Source organism: Branchiostoma floridae, chromosome 14, assembly GCF_000003815.2.
Source record: "Branchiostoma floridae strain S238N-H82 chromosome 14, Bfl_VNyyK, whole genome shotgun sequence".
Taxonomy (NCBI): Eukaryota; Metazoa; Chordata; class Leptocardii; order Amphioxiformes; family Branchiostomatidae; genus Branchiostoma; species Branchiostoma floridae.
The window spans coordinates 2,489,624-2,504,436 of NC_049992.1; the positions used below are offsets into that span (position 1 = coordinate 2,489,624).

Genomic DNA, 14,813 nt, shown 5'->3' on the forward strand with positions numbered 1-14,813 from the left:
AACAACATGTGTAAACAACAACAACAACTTTGTGTAAACAACAACAAAAACAGACAACACATAGAATCAGCACTGTTCCATGGTGGGGGCCAGACACAACGCCTGCAAACAACAACAACAAGTGTAAACAACAATAATCCCTGGAAATACCAATACAGCCAGAGAACATAGAATCAGCACTGTTCTATGGTGGGGGCCAGACACAACGCCTAGAACAACAACAAAAACAACACTTATAATGAACAACAATACCTGGAAATAGCACTTGTGAACAAAAACAGTATTCAACTAAAAGTTTTAACCACAAATTGGCTGGAATATTTATCTACGAAAACAAATGTCAATCTTTGGAAAGTTTATCTCACCTGTGGGTAGGGTTTCTTGGTGTCGATTCTACTGAGCATGGTCAGGACGAAGGCTGCTGTCTTCCCTGTACCACTCTGGGACTGGGCAATCATGTTGGTTTTACTGTAGGGGGCAAATATGTGGTTAGCAAATACAGTTATCGAATGAAAACAATTAATTCAATGAAAAGACTCACAAAAAAATGGCACTAAAAATGTCTGATTCACTCTGGAGGCAAATAATATGAAATACATATACAATTTACAACTAAACGACGCAAAAGAAATAAGGATAACACAGTCTATAGGGAGGCATTATCATTGCTATTGCCTAAGGTCTTTCTACACTCTCTAGGACAAAGAGATTTTGAGAAGGACTCACTCATCAGCCAGTAACATTGGCAGAGCAGTCTCCTGGATCTTGGAGGGGGCGTTGAACCCCATGTGGTACACTCCCATCAGCAGGTCGGGGGGACTGGGGGAACAGGATGCAAGTCTCATCTTGTATGTTATGTTTTATCAAAGCTGTTATTTTTTCATTCACTTTTGCATGAATACTTGAATCAAGTTAAAAACTTGAAAATGAACAAGAACATCTCCATGTACTACTGAACATGTCATGATTATCTACAAACCAGTGGAAGTCGCTGCATTTTCATCAAGTTGTAAGACTGTTGAGAGCTCTGAGATGCAGTATATGAAAACTTGTGAATGGATGATACTCAAAACAATGGTCCATTTCACTACAATTTGTAGTACAAAGAAATCTGTTTTGTGGTGTATTTTACTCCCACTGGCATTTTAAAATCCTACAAGGCTAGCTGCCTCTAAACGATTGACTGTAAAACTTGGTAGAAATGACTGTAGACTACTCTACTTTGCTCTTTATTTTCCTTGACCAGTAAGCTAACAAACGTGTCAATCATATCATCATATATCCTGTTTATTTTCCAATAGGTCCAACATCTGGACCTCTGAATTTTTCAGATTCATTTTTTTCTCGACCGGTCAGGCAAGAAAAAACAGTTTTGTATCAGTACACCATACCACTGATACCAGTACCCACCCCTACCCCTACAATGAAAGAATTCTGGTGAGAACTGAGAAAGCTTTACTCACAGGTTGAGCTCCTCAAAGCTCTTGACGGAGTAGAGCGGAGAGTTGGGGTCCTTCTGCATGATCTCCACCTCATTCTTATTCTGCACAAGACGTTCTCTCAAGACTTTCCTGAGGAACGACACCTCCTCGGGACTGGGAGCTGTAGGAGGAAGAATACACCACGTCTCAGAAAAAGGTTGTAAAGTAGGGCATCTAGATTTAGTGTCTTCCCCGTATCTAAATATTCCATCTAAGCACTTGCTCTTTCTAACCTTGTCATGACTTGACCTGATCGTAATTATTATTTTCGACATTATCAGTCGAACCGCAGGTCACCGTAGAACGCGTTATTCTCTGAAATACGGCTTACGCCGGGTCACGGACTGACCCCGCTGCATGGGTGTAAACAACAGCTTATTTTGCAACAAAGACACCTTAGATATACATAATGTTTATACTTTTTCGTATCTACATGATTTGCCCAGCACAGCCAAGTGGATATTTATTGCATTGCAAAAGATCAGCCAACGTTGTGGCCCATCAAAAAAAAGCAATTTTCGGTCTGTGTATTTGTGATTATCTTTTCTCCAGTTGGCCGGGACACAATCAGTTATGTCCACAGTCGGACAGTCCAGTTCCTCACCTTTACATTGATACCAAACTTGAAGGGTAAATTTTAGGAGAAACGGTTTTGCCCCCAAATTAACTGCGAACATGCGCAAATCACAGTGGTGAAGTTTCAGTCTGGTTGTAGCTACCCAAGCACACTACACTGCGGACGGACCCAATTTTTATACATTTCGCACTGTGTCACAGACCTCATTTCTTGGTACAAGAATCTGAATGGGTGCGGCTGTCACATGCAATATAATAAGTGGCATGATGATAATCAAACGCACATAGACACAGAGTTTTAGTACAAAGTAAGAGTTTTTAAGATTCATCATATTTTGAGTCAATCTGTTTCGAACTCCTGGTCCGAACCTGGGTTCGAACGGTGGAACCCAGCCGGTACGTTCCATGTTCGTGCCGCCGGGGGGCAGGCCTAATGTTGCAAGTTCAACCAGCATTTGGAAAAGTTGATATAACTAAACGGCTCAAGTCTTACCGTCGCAAATAGATTTCGGGAAGCCCACCAAAATAAAACTAACATTATCCAGAAGCCAGAATAAGTAGGATTCATGTGCAAGCGTAATGATGTCAAAACATCATGGCTGAGTTTTGTAAAGCATAGTGAAAGATCAGTGTGTGCAGTTTCTCATTCCAAAAAAGACGCCGGGGAATTTGACATGGCTGTAGTTTTTTTGGGGGCAAAACCGTTTCTCCTAAAATTTACCCTTCAAGTTTGGTATCAATGTAAAGGTGAGGAACTGGACTGTCCGACTGTGGACAAAACTGATTGTGCCCCGGCCAACTGGAGAAAAGATAATCACAAATACACAGACCGAAAATTGCTTTGTTTCGGGGGCCACAACGTTGGCTGAACTTTTGCAATGCAATAAATATCCACATGGCTGTGCTGGGCAAATCCTGTAGATGTGAAAATGTATAAACATTATGTAGGTCTGAGGTCTTTTTGTTGCACAACAGGCAGTTGTTTATACGCATGCAGCGGGGTCAAACCAGGACAAACTGCATTCTGGCTTATGACCTGTCCAGAGAAGGCTGCGCAGAACGGATGCGCATAGAGCTCTGCGGTTCGACTGTTATAAACAACAATTTTGTTTGTTGTATTGGTTTCATGGCCACAATTTTAGTCTAGTATTACAATAAGCAGGATTCTGTCAAACAACAGAATAGTAGACACTGAATAGATGTAATTTAGGGGCACAGTAGGGGCATCTTCTCTGGATAGTTTCAAAGAACACTTGCAGATAGATGTGCTTAAGTTAGGTGTGATGGTCGTTCAGTGTAATATAACCAGCTGCTGCCGCGCCACATGCCTGTCTGGCGTGTTTTGCCAAAGGGTGGTTATACTGGCTATATAGACACAGAATTTGTTTCATTCAAGAACAAAAATGGAATCTCACCTTTCTCATCAGTATCTGCAGGTTTCTCCCCGTTTGCCTCTGCACCAGAAGCTGTGCCGGCCGCTGCCTTGTCATCTCCGTCCCCTGAACCTCCCGCCGCCGCTTCTGGTGTCTTCTTCTCAGGGTCAAGCTTCACATCCTTCAACTAGGAGGGGGAAAACGGTCTGTTAATTGTTGGAGCAAATCATTTTGTCTGGAGTTGGTGATTCACTTCAAATCAACCGGATGGAAGCCTGGCGAACCTCCATACCTTATCAGCTACTTAGTACACTGTGATTTACATAATTCACCCGGACGGGAGACCTGGCGCATCCCCGTCTTGTAATCAGCAAGAAGAAAGGGTATGTCGCCCCGTAAGGGGCTGTATAACCCCAACAGTGCTCATAACACTGTGCGTCTCCATTACTAGAAGAACAAGGAAGTCTTGGTTTTGACAGCTTTTTTTTAAAACTAGTACTACTACTACAAGGTAACTGTTGACAGTTACATCTATGAAGGTTAGACATCCAGGTAATAAGACATGCTGAAGAGCAATTACTCAAGCAACTGGATATGATTTTGGAAACTGTAACTGTAACCCTTTGCTGATTCAGCATGACACAACAGTTGCGGCAGTTTTTTTGCCCTGGGTTCTACCTAGACTCTCTTGAAGTTGAAGTTGAATTAGCAAGTCTTTAACAAGTCTTATGAGGAAAATTTATCTTTAAGTTCTCAGCTCTGAATTTGACTTTGATGAGAGTCATGAGACTTCCACATAATAATTGAGCTTTTCAAGAACCCATCACACAAAGTGATAAATGTAGTGGTAAGTCCTGGACTGCGATATCTCGAACCAATCAGTACCTAAAATTCAATGTTTGTATTGAACAAGAGTGTCAGTTTTAGACCGTTAAGCTGTCTACTGGACACACTACACAGATAAAAAATAAGATGGTGATAATTTGGTCTTTTGATATGCTAATTTTTGTATTTCTGTCCATGTGTTAGGACTTGAACAAAGGACTGAACATCTTCATGATTGGAGTTTAGGCATTTTTTTTCTAGGCCCTTTGTTAAGATTTGTGACTCAGGGTTTTCTCCTGAATTCGCTGTCTGTGTACTCTTACAAGTGCCAGGAATACTATCTTGAAATCCAGAAAGAGAAATTGTGTTACTCTACTCTACTGCCAACAAGAAAATAAATTCTTCTTTGTATGCATCAATAATCTCCAAGGAGGTTGAAACTTTCTCTGAAAGTAAAATGCTAGTGAACAGCTGCTAGAGAATAGTGGGAAATATAACACACATACATTCCTTGATGTTAAGACATATAAATAAAGAGTTAGTTTTGCTTTCCAAGCCGTAAATAAGTTAGTTGGAGCACGCGTTTTGGTCGCAAGTAATCCCATGTCCCGGTGTGCCCCCCTCCCCCCCTTCAAACCACGCGCGGCAAGCAAGCGGCACTCTCCCCGGTTCTACCGCCTTTTAACGCAAGTTTCTCCACCTTTTCCGTCAGCTGGCTACTCTCCTGCGAGTCCGCGGCCTGGGCCCAAGCGTCGTCCGCCATAGTCTTCGAGGAATTGGTGTAAAACTGAGGAAAAGCGTGGACTTTTTCTGTCGAAGTGTGAGTTCGCACTTCACTCAGTCAGTCGAAAGCGGCTCTCCCAGAGTTCTCAATGTGCGCATGCGCTTTGAGCGATATGGCGGCAGGTGTGAAACTTCCTGCAGTTCTTACTAAAATCGCCAGGCGGCGGTGCTGATGATTGACCCTAACCTTGGCCTGGGGACATGGGCGCATCCTGACGAAAGTAATAAGTGACCCGGAAATCTCCGTGGAAAACAGAACAGACAACATTCTAACTTCTGTTTTTAGGCATCGTAAATTGTATGCTATTTCTCTGCGAGGTATAGACTAGCATGCAATTTTAGCAGTCTGAAGGAATCCAGAATAATTTTGCTAAAAGTCAACATGTACAAACTACATGTAAGCTTGACGGTGGCAACTTTGTCCCTGTTTCTAGCAAGCAACTGTCTGTCCACCACAGAAATGAAAGGTTTGTTTACCTTTTTAGGATCCGATTCGATACAGCGGGTCTTATGAATTAATCTAGATAAATTTGAACTTCATGTATATTTAAGCCTGTGACGTGATCATCAGATACTAACGTCAGCTGAAGTTGTTTAGTTTAAGTCGTGTTTGGACGTTGACGTTTGACGATTGTCAATGTGCGACATAAAATCTTCTTAATAACCTAAATTTTTCATTACTAAAAAAGGGGGAGGGTAGTAGGCACGGGGTGCAAAATCTTCAGGTGTTTTCACTATTGGTTTCTTATTGAAAGCGTTCACTCATGCAAATACAGTTGTGTTCAACAGAGGATTGTTGTACTCCAACTTATAGCAAATGTGTGATGCGAAGCCAAATATTAAACCCTGGCATATGTAAAATTATTTTGAGACATCTTTATTTTTTATTTATTATCACTATTTTGCAAAAAGCAATATTGTCATAATCACATATTCATACATCATTCCGTGACTTACTAACCACTTTCCGAAATTTCTTAGAGGAACAAATACAATATAAATCAAAAGAATACATACATAATATATTAAAAAGAAATATATATAGGCGTCAACTTGTTACCAAATACTTCCTCCTTTCCTCGTGCGTCACTAAATTGCTTTGTATGTGCTTTATTTTCTTTTCTACAGCAAGAATTTGTCCGTTTGTGGACAGAGAGAGTATCGTGTGCGACAGGCTACGTTTCCAGACGATCTCGGTGAAGTCAGCAACATACGGGCAAACATGCAACTGCACGTCCGGAGAAGGAAACTGTGGGGACTGTCAGACAGTCAACGAGACAAGACGAGTCAGTAACAGGTGTGAGGGGAGGAGGTTTTGTAACGTGAGGCCGCGGGACGCCAGCGAAGTCTTCCAAGGATCCCCGAACTGCACTGGAAACGTGTCCACTTTCTTAGACGTTTCTTACACATGCAAAAATCGTAAGTATGTGTTTTGTTCCTATTCCTCCACTTGAATGAGGCCAAATTGACAAAGATTTATGAAACGGCACTCTGCCATATTATTCACATGGACATCTGCCCTTCACCAGAATCATATTTCAATATCAATTGATAAATACATGTATTTGTGAATTGTGAGGATATTTTTTTGTTGTTGTTGTTGCCAAGTCACAAAATTTTTATGATAAACTTGCACCTGAACCAAAGTCGCATGCGTACAGTTTAATGAACTATACTACACGATTGTAGTAAACTTTTGAATAAGCGCTGAACTGAAGTTCTTCACCAATTCTTATTTTATTTCCTAACAGTTCCAGGCTACGTTGGCTGTTTCGAACTCGGGGAAGCCCAAACGGTGTACCTGTTGACATTTTTTGAGAATGAATCGTCAGATTCCAGAATGAGAATGACCGTTCACGATTGCTTGGCGTTATGTAGGAAAAATCAATCCCTGTTTGCTGGATTATGGAACGGAACCAACTGTGGTTGTGGGATCGGGCTTTCCGCAAATCAGTCTACTGTGCCGACTTCGCAGTGTGATGTGAACTGTACGGGAGAAGCATCCCAGCGCTGTGGAGGTGTTAATCACGTGGACATCTACAGAAGTAAGTGTGAAACGAAAAACACGATGTGCCATCAGTCATGGTTTCTATTTCTTACATTTCAAAATTGATAGTATCTAATTTCAATCGGTATACGTGTATGCCATATATACGCGTATACGTGCGTTCTTTATTGACAACCACGTTTTAGTGACCGTCTGTCATCTTCCTCGCTGAGCGCCTTTGTGGGTCCTTTGTTAGCAAGTCGTTGACTTTATTCACGGAATCGGTAGGTATGTCATTTCTAAAGCAAGATGCGGTTACGCTTACAGGCTTCTTGGTTAATCTTTGTAAACTATGGCAATCTGGTTTCAATTGTAAAGATGCTGTTAGATAACAAGCCCGTCTTTTCCAGCATCAGTTGGTCAGTGTAACGTCAGTATGGAAGGTCGACCCGAAGGCGTCATCTACTCTCCTGGGTACCCTGGAAGATATCCGGACGATGCAAACTGTTGGTGGAAAGTTTCTGTACCGGGGGATAAAGTCATCAAAGTGACATTTCTCCTTTTCGACCTTCGAAACGTAACGGATAGTCTCGAACTAATAGATGGAAACGACCGAACCGGAAGGCCTCTCACAGCCCCACTGACAGGGAGGAAGATCCCTCCGCGCAGCAACGCATCTTCGTCTAACGTCATTTGGATTAACTTCCAATCAGACAATATGCAACGTGGTAGAGGGTTTATCCTGAAATATGAAGGTTGGTTGTACCCCTCAATGTTCCTACTAATTACGGTCGCCAAAAATAGCCCTGAAGCTGTAGGTATCCCGCAGGCCCGAATAGGGGTCGCGCGCGGAAGTACAAAGAGCAATTTTTACAATTGTTCATCAACATATTGCACGATCACATTCTTGATTTTATGTTACACCACACATAGAGCCCAATACAGTTCAAAGGAGATGGGGATGCATAGGTATATTTGGTTGAAATGTTATGATATAGGAAGCACGTATCTGAGCAGGATATCTTCATTACGGCTCTGGTGATTAATTGTAAATATCCCATATCGAATTTTCAGCTATCGGGCACTGTGGCAAAATCAGCTTGAACGACGGCCGGGGAACAGTGTCACCGGACCACAACGGTTACTTTGGCATCGGGGAAACGGCGAGGATTGATTGTGATACCAGTGGTGAGACATGGAGTCTGGTGGTGGAATGTCTGGGTACGGGGCAGTTTAACGTGACTCATCCCTACTGTAAAGGTAAGATGCAACAACTACACATTGCTTGTCTGTGTATTTGTTTGTTTATTTATTGTTTGTAGTTCTTCATATGAACCGGCAATTAAGTTACAAAAACAAAATAGGTGAGTCTGATTTTCAACTTAATTCACAATTATCTTGTTCTATGAGTTCTTTTGATAACAACTCAGAAAGATATTATGTGCAAACTTTGTGTTTAAAATTGGAACTGAGTCTGTGTTCATCCGTAAATACAACAGTGTCAACACTGACCAGTACAGAAGTGTCCACAGCTCCACCTAGCGACCAGCCCTCCTCATCGCAGCCTGTGGCGACACCGACACCGTCCGAGCCCGGAAACAATCAACATGTCTCCATGACAACGATGAGTGATGGTTCTAACAGTGTAACAATCGGTTGGTCAAATTTCCATTTACAGGATTCTTGTCGCTGCCGTGTGATCACAACTCCAGTCAATGTAGTTTCCGAAAATGTTCTGGCTTTAGAAAGAACAGACATTATTTCTGCAACATTGTTGGTAATGGACAGTTTTTATTTCAAATTTATATTTATGTTACCTTCACAGAAGGGAACATGTCTGTTTTGCTTTGTTTCTTCTTTTCCGCGCAAATAAGGTCAACGACCTGGACCAGACGGCTGTCACCATGGTAACCGGTAAAGTAGCAGGCACCATGTGTTGTTCGGTTACATAATGTAGCAAATGTCAGATCTAGAGGGGCTCGGGTCACTACATTTAGAAATGTGTTCAAATAAGAATAAACAAAACAGTTGCCAGTGTTAGACTACAACATGTGAAGGTAACATTCTGTATTTGCTTGCAAATATTACCTTTCTAGTTGTATTTTATTTTGGTTTATTCTGTAAATCCTTTACTACGAATTGAGGCGTAAAAAGACACATTACTAGTACGAGAAATATGCTTGGAGATTAATTTCATTTCATATACATTTCTTAATTTCGCAATATCTACTGCAACTACGGTTGTTTGACTGAGGATTTTTTTTACAGATATTGACAAAGGTAACGACTCGATCATCTTATCAGCAGGTAACGTTAGTTCTACTGAACCCAATGAGAAGGCAACAGGCGCCCCTGTTTCCAGCCTCACAACAGCAACAGTGAGACAAAGAGGTATATCAAAAAGTATATAAATCTCTCTCTCTCTCTCTCTCTTTCTCTTTCTCTCTCCCTCCCTCTCTCTCTCTCTCTCTCTCTCTCTCTCTCTCTCTCTCTCTCTCTCTATATATATATATATATATATATATATATATATATTATAGTGATATATTAAGCCATTGATATGGTTGCACTTTTTTGCAAGATCATTCATCAGATTTTCATATATTTGGCCAAGCGTGAATAACGCATGTGTTTCTACAGAAGCGCCTCCTGGCGGCGGCACACTGCCTATCGCCATCGGGGCTGCAGTGGGCGGGGTTGTGCTTCTGGCAGCTGCCATAGCAACGGTTGTTATAGTGATGAAAAGGAAAAGAAGGTAGTATAGTTGTTGTTGTTTTTTTACCTTACAAGGTGCAATTGTATATATTATATATAAGCTCCACTGTTTCAGTTTCAATTTATTATCGATTGAATAACCGCTGGTTTTAGAACTGCTGGTGTCCATGTGTTGTATTTTGAGAAAGTAGAAACTATTCAAATATACATTTATGCAATTAGAAATACAAGAAAGGGAGTGATATACTCCAAATAAACAAGGCTTCTTTGAGTTATGATAACGTTATATTTCCAGCCCAATACCAGCCTCATCTGGCACACCACCCCCTGATGACGTCACGGCTGACCCCTCCCTGGAGCCGACGTACGACACCATCAGGGAGGAGGAGGAGGGCGGGGTCACACTGGCGTTGTCAGGGGCAACCTGCAGCTACTCCACCATTGGTCAGCCTGACGTGACGTCAGACCCGGGTAGCGATGGACCGGTGTACAGCAAACCTGACAAGAGGAAAGCGAAGACGACACAAAATGTCGAGGATCTTTACGCGAAACCAGATAAGAAAGGGTCAGGAGAGGTTGAAAACGTCTTGTACGAAAGCGCAGGTGAAATCGGCGGCGCTTCGCTGGGACAGGGGGGTGGCACTGATGATGTGATGTACGCATGCCCTGATGACATCTAATACGTTACCGATATGACTGCGAGTCATCATGTAAACAGAAATTTACATACTTTAGCAGCTTTATGTGGGTTTTGTTTACAAGCACTACTGTAACCAGTCTTAACAGCAAATTACTTCAATGGAGATATCAAAATGTTCTTGCTCATTATATTTTCCTACTGAGCTTTACGCTTGTCTTAGTCTTGCCTTAGCTCGTTTGTATGTAGTGCCGTCAAGAAAAGTCAAGGGAATAGTTTGCAAACATAACTTTATTTACAACGCTATTGATTGTGTTGCACGTTGTGTTAGTAACAATAGACTTTATACACCTTTGCTAATAGTAATCATAGGTTTTCTAAATTTGTCAAATAAATTTCTCAATGCTCCATAAAAGGGTGATCAAATCAAATGTATATACGTAAGAACAGTGCTGGAAAATCCAAAAGGTTGTAGATATTTCACGTATCATAATGCATAAGTGTATACACCAATCTTCGAGATCAAGACATAACTTCGGAAGCAAAATGAATAAATTACGTTGAGGAAACCATTTGATGTTCTACGCAGTGCTATTTTGTAACAAGATGTAGATCCTTGATACAAACAAGTCGACGCCGCGCAGACCGTTTCTATGGTACTGAAAACAAATGTTGCATGTAGATACAACATCGCTGGAATGGTTGGTACAGACGATTCCTATAATGATAAAATCGCACAGTTTGGAAATACTGCGGGATTCTTTGTTTAGCCGCACAAACAATCACGATACAGACAATCATCATTCTGCCAATCGCTGGTGTGTCCAATATACAGTTCCGAGATCAGATCGAAATTGCTAAATGTTTCATAAAGTGTTTCATAAAGTCACGAACAAATCTACAACGAAGACATTTCCACCATGTTCCAGATGATATATATCCAGCACGTAACTTTCGGTCTACAAACAAAGAAATGTTGTAATTCGGTCCATGCAGCGACTAACTTCGAGATGTCTAACTCTTGTTACTTCAAAAATTAGACCTGTCAAGGAGGCGATTGTCGTAGTCTTTTCTTGTGTATATCTAGTGACAAGAAGGAAAGACAAGAATATGGTGCGCAAACATAACTTTATTTACAACATCATCAATACAGTTAAAAATTGCATCTGCAGGTACAAAATTAGGGGTACCTAATTCCAAGACAAAAGAAATGTATATAAAAGTGCTGTAAGATGTACTAGTATATAAAGTCGATGAGGGATTGTATATTCCATATATTGTCTGTGCATGAAAATGCAAGAGTCTACATGTCTACATGTGCATCAAAACAGGTTTTCTGATACTAAATGAATAAATTACATTGGTGAAACTGTTTGATCCTGCACACAGTGGTATTTTGTAATAAAAGGTACATCTTTGATACAAAGGAGTCTATGCGTTATTAATAACGGCTTACCAGTGCTGAAAACATTCTGACGTAAATACAACATTGCTCGGATGACTCATACAGAAGGTTTCTACAGTTAATCTCACTGTACCGTTAGAAAATGTGCAAAATGCTCTGTGTAGCCGCACAAACAATTATATGGTACAAGCAATCATCTTTCTTTCTTTGAATTATTGGCGTGGCTAAAATCCAGTTCCGGGCTCACATTTGATTAAGTCTCAAACAGGTGTTGCTGCTACGAAAAAAGTGGAATTAAAAAATGTTAAGCGGAATAAAAAAAAACACCAAAAACGTCAGACACCAACAAGCTACCGGACAAATAGATGTCGATTTTCTTTTTCTGTTGAAGCATTTAAACAAAGGTCATTTGCTCGGTAGCACACAGTTCTGGCAATTCTCACTTTTTGTTCTGTGAGAAAATGTTGTTTGAAACATGGGACTCTAGAATTAGCACATCTGTCCATGATCAGTAATCACATATTCTGAGTCAAACCATACAGACCAACATTCTGATGATAATGTCCCAACACTTGTACAGCACAGGAAAGTAACTACTTTAAAACTGAGCTCAAAACCTAAACCTAAACTGAACCAAGACCATTTTACCCAGGAATTCCCCGTAGTTATGAAAATTTTTGAATTTGTGTCAAGAAATGTCACTAAAGTAACAGCATCTTTTGTTGTTTCCTCACATTTCTCCACCCGCGTAGTTGTCTATCTGCTTTAGACATTGCATAGACTATGTCTCTTTCTCTTTCTTTGGTTTGCAATTGACGTGCTGTTCTTCTGAATTTTCCGTCTCAGGCAACGTCACATAAACGTGGTGACAATAGTCGCCTGCGTCAGACACACCAGTGGCTGGGTCCGAAACTTGTCTGTCTTTCTGCTCTGTTTTAACTTGCCGTTCTGAAGCATTTTCCGCGTCAGAAAACGTCACAATGGAGTGGTCATTTTCCGTACAGGGGAGTGTCACATAGGAGTGGTCAGAGCCAGCGCCGCAATTTTCCGTACCAGGGAGTGTCACCCTGTTATCAACAGTATTTTCCGTATTAAGGAGCGCCTGATATGTGTGGTTAGAGTCATTACTGCCATTCTGCGTACCAAGAAGCGCTTGATAATTGTGGCCAGAATTATCACCGGCATTTTCCGTAGGAAGTGCCACATAGGTGTGGTCAAAGCCATCGCCAGAATTGTCCGCACCAGGAAGTGCCATATACTCATTCTCTGAGACTTCAGTGGCACTTAGAGAAGTGGTGTCAGGATTATTGTCTTCGGCTTTGCTCCCCACCTCTGCTTGTTCCGTCTCCTGTCCTGTTACGCTGTTTCCAGGTAACGTCATGTAGTCGTGCTCCGAGTCGCTGTCGTAATTGGCAATTTTGCAAGCGTTAGAAGCCGAACCCTTGGCACTCTTGTCGTTGTCATAATGTCCGGTTGTCTGGATTTTGCTATCAGATTCCCCACTGACCGAGGCTTCCTTACGTCCTTCCTCTTTCCGTTCGTTGTCATAGTGTCCACTTGCTTGTGTCTCAGTGTGAATCGCAACAATGTGTGAAACCGTCATTGCTCTTGTTTTGCCCAAGCCCTTATTGTTGTGACGACGCCTGGTCCTTTTGGCTCTAGCCGCAGAGGATGTCTCCCCTGATCCACCGCTGGTAGGGTTGCCCAGGGCTGTCTTGTGTGAGTTCTTATTCAAACCTTCATCAGAGAACTGGTCATCGTTCTCATAGTGACCACCGGCGGCGCCTTGGGTGTCCGAAAATTGGTCATTGTTCTCATAGTGACCACCTGTAGCTCCGGCAGTGTCCGAAGACTGGTCATCATTCTCATAGTGACCATTTGTAGCTCCGGCAGTGTCCGAAAATTGGTCATCATTCTCGTATTGACCACCAGTGGCTCCTTGTGTGTCCGAAAACTGGTCATCGTTCTCATAGTGACCACCGGTGGCGCATTGTGTGTCCGAAAACTGGTCATCGTTCTCGTAGTGCCCACCGGTGGCGCCGGCAGTGTCCGAAAACTGGTCATCGTTCTCGTACTGTCCGTTCCCGGTGTCATTTGCATCAGAAGACTGACCACCGGTACCGTGCTGTCCATCTCCAGCATCCCTGTGTCCGTTGACCCTGTCTGCCTGACGAGCTGCCTTAACCCTGCCCACACAAGCAGCGATCACACCTAGCATAACCGAACATCCGCAGAAGGAGCCCAGACCTACTAAGATGAGCTGAGTGGGAGACAGGTCAAACCCAGGGAGATTCGCGGTCTCCTTTTCAACCTTGTCTACCGTTGAAGGCGTGATGACTGGCTTGTGGGGGTCTTGGACTAGTGGCGTGACAACCCTGACTGTCGCCTGACTGTAGGCTTCGGTACTGTACTCATCAGTGCCAGTTCTGACGGTGAGTACAGCGGACACGCTGGCATTGTCTGCATGGTCGGCTGTCACCTGACATGTGTACGTGCCCTCTGTGTCGCTACCAGATGCAGGTATGTTCAACACGGAGTAGCACATTCTCCTTGTTTCCAATCTTTTGATAGGCGAGCCTTTGCAAGATGAACTGCTCGTGTGCGTGTAGTGTTGGGAGTACTGGTAGCTCGATGGTGTGTAGTCTCCGCTTGGTGTGATCCACGCGAACGTCAGACCTTCCTGACAGTCTGTCCGGCAGGTGAAAGAAGCGTTACCTGTGGCGGTGCCATTGTCTACGGTGACGTACACGTCAGGTGATGCACACCTGAGATCCTCCAAGGGAACATCCCTGATGTCCTTTCCTGTGGCACCGACCATGCACCAGATGTACCACCGCAAAGTCTCATCTTGGAGCAGCCACACCTTGATGTCTCTAAGCTTGCAGTCGCACTGCAGCCAAACCCCGCTCCCTATCACGCTTAGTGTCGAAATGTGGCGTAGTTCATCAACATCTGGTACCGACGTGACAGGGTTACCGTTCAGGATCAGCTGGAGCTGAAAGTTCACAGTTGACGGAATCCCTCTGGGAAT

The 14,813-nt window shown here is 42.6% G+C and overlaps 2 protein-coding genes across 2 annotated transcripts in view; one reads left to right on the forward strand and one right to left on the reverse strand.

Moving 5' to 3' along the window:
- Positions 1-5,106, reverse strand: part of LOC118430872 (ATP-dependent RNA helicase DDX19B-like) — an 11,039-nt gene extending 5,933 nt beyond the window's left edge. The window contains exons 1-6 of the mRNA XM_035841907.1: positions 4,956-5,106; positions 3,473-3,617; positions 1,464-1,602; positions 727-819; positions 366-468; positions 74-102 (exon numbers count right to left, since the gene is read on the reverse strand). Coding sequence (XP_035697800.1) covers positions 74-102; positions 366-468; positions 727-819; positions 1,464-1,602; positions 3,473-3,617; positions 4,956-5,018 — 572 coding nt within the window. The 5' untranslated portion in view covers positions 5,019-5,106. The remainder of the gene's footprint in view (positions 1-73; positions 103-365; positions 469-726; positions 820-1,463; positions 1,603-3,472; positions 3,618-4,955) is intronic.
- A 2,335-nt stretch (positions 5,107-7,441) lies between these two features.
- Positions 7,442-9,784, forward strand: LOC118430873 (seizure protein 6-like). The gene is made up of 3 exons (XM_035841908.1): positions 7,442-7,780; positions 8,100-8,285; positions 9,666-9,784. Exons 1-3 carry the CDS (start codon positions 7,462-7,464, stop codon positions 9,782-9,784), a joined length of 624 nt encoding a protein of 207 aa, XP_035697801.1. The 5' UTR covers positions 7,442-7,461.
- Positions 9,785-14,813: the final 5,029 nt, after the last annotated feature.

Bases quoted from the DNA above. Each gene is read 5' to 3' on its own strand.
- LOC118430873 (XM_035841908.1), top strand. From the start codon at position 7,462: ATGGAAGGTCGACCCGAAGGCGTCATCTACTCTCCTGGGTACCCTGGA. The intron at 7,781-8,099 runs GTTGGTTGTACC...TCGAATTTTCAG, and splicing joins GTTTATCCTGAAATATGAAG to CTATCGGGCACTGTGGCAAA. The intron at 8,286-9,665 runs GTAAGATGCAAC...GTGTTTCTACAG, and splicing joins GACTCATCCCTACTGTAAAG to AAGCGCCTCCTGGCGGCGGC.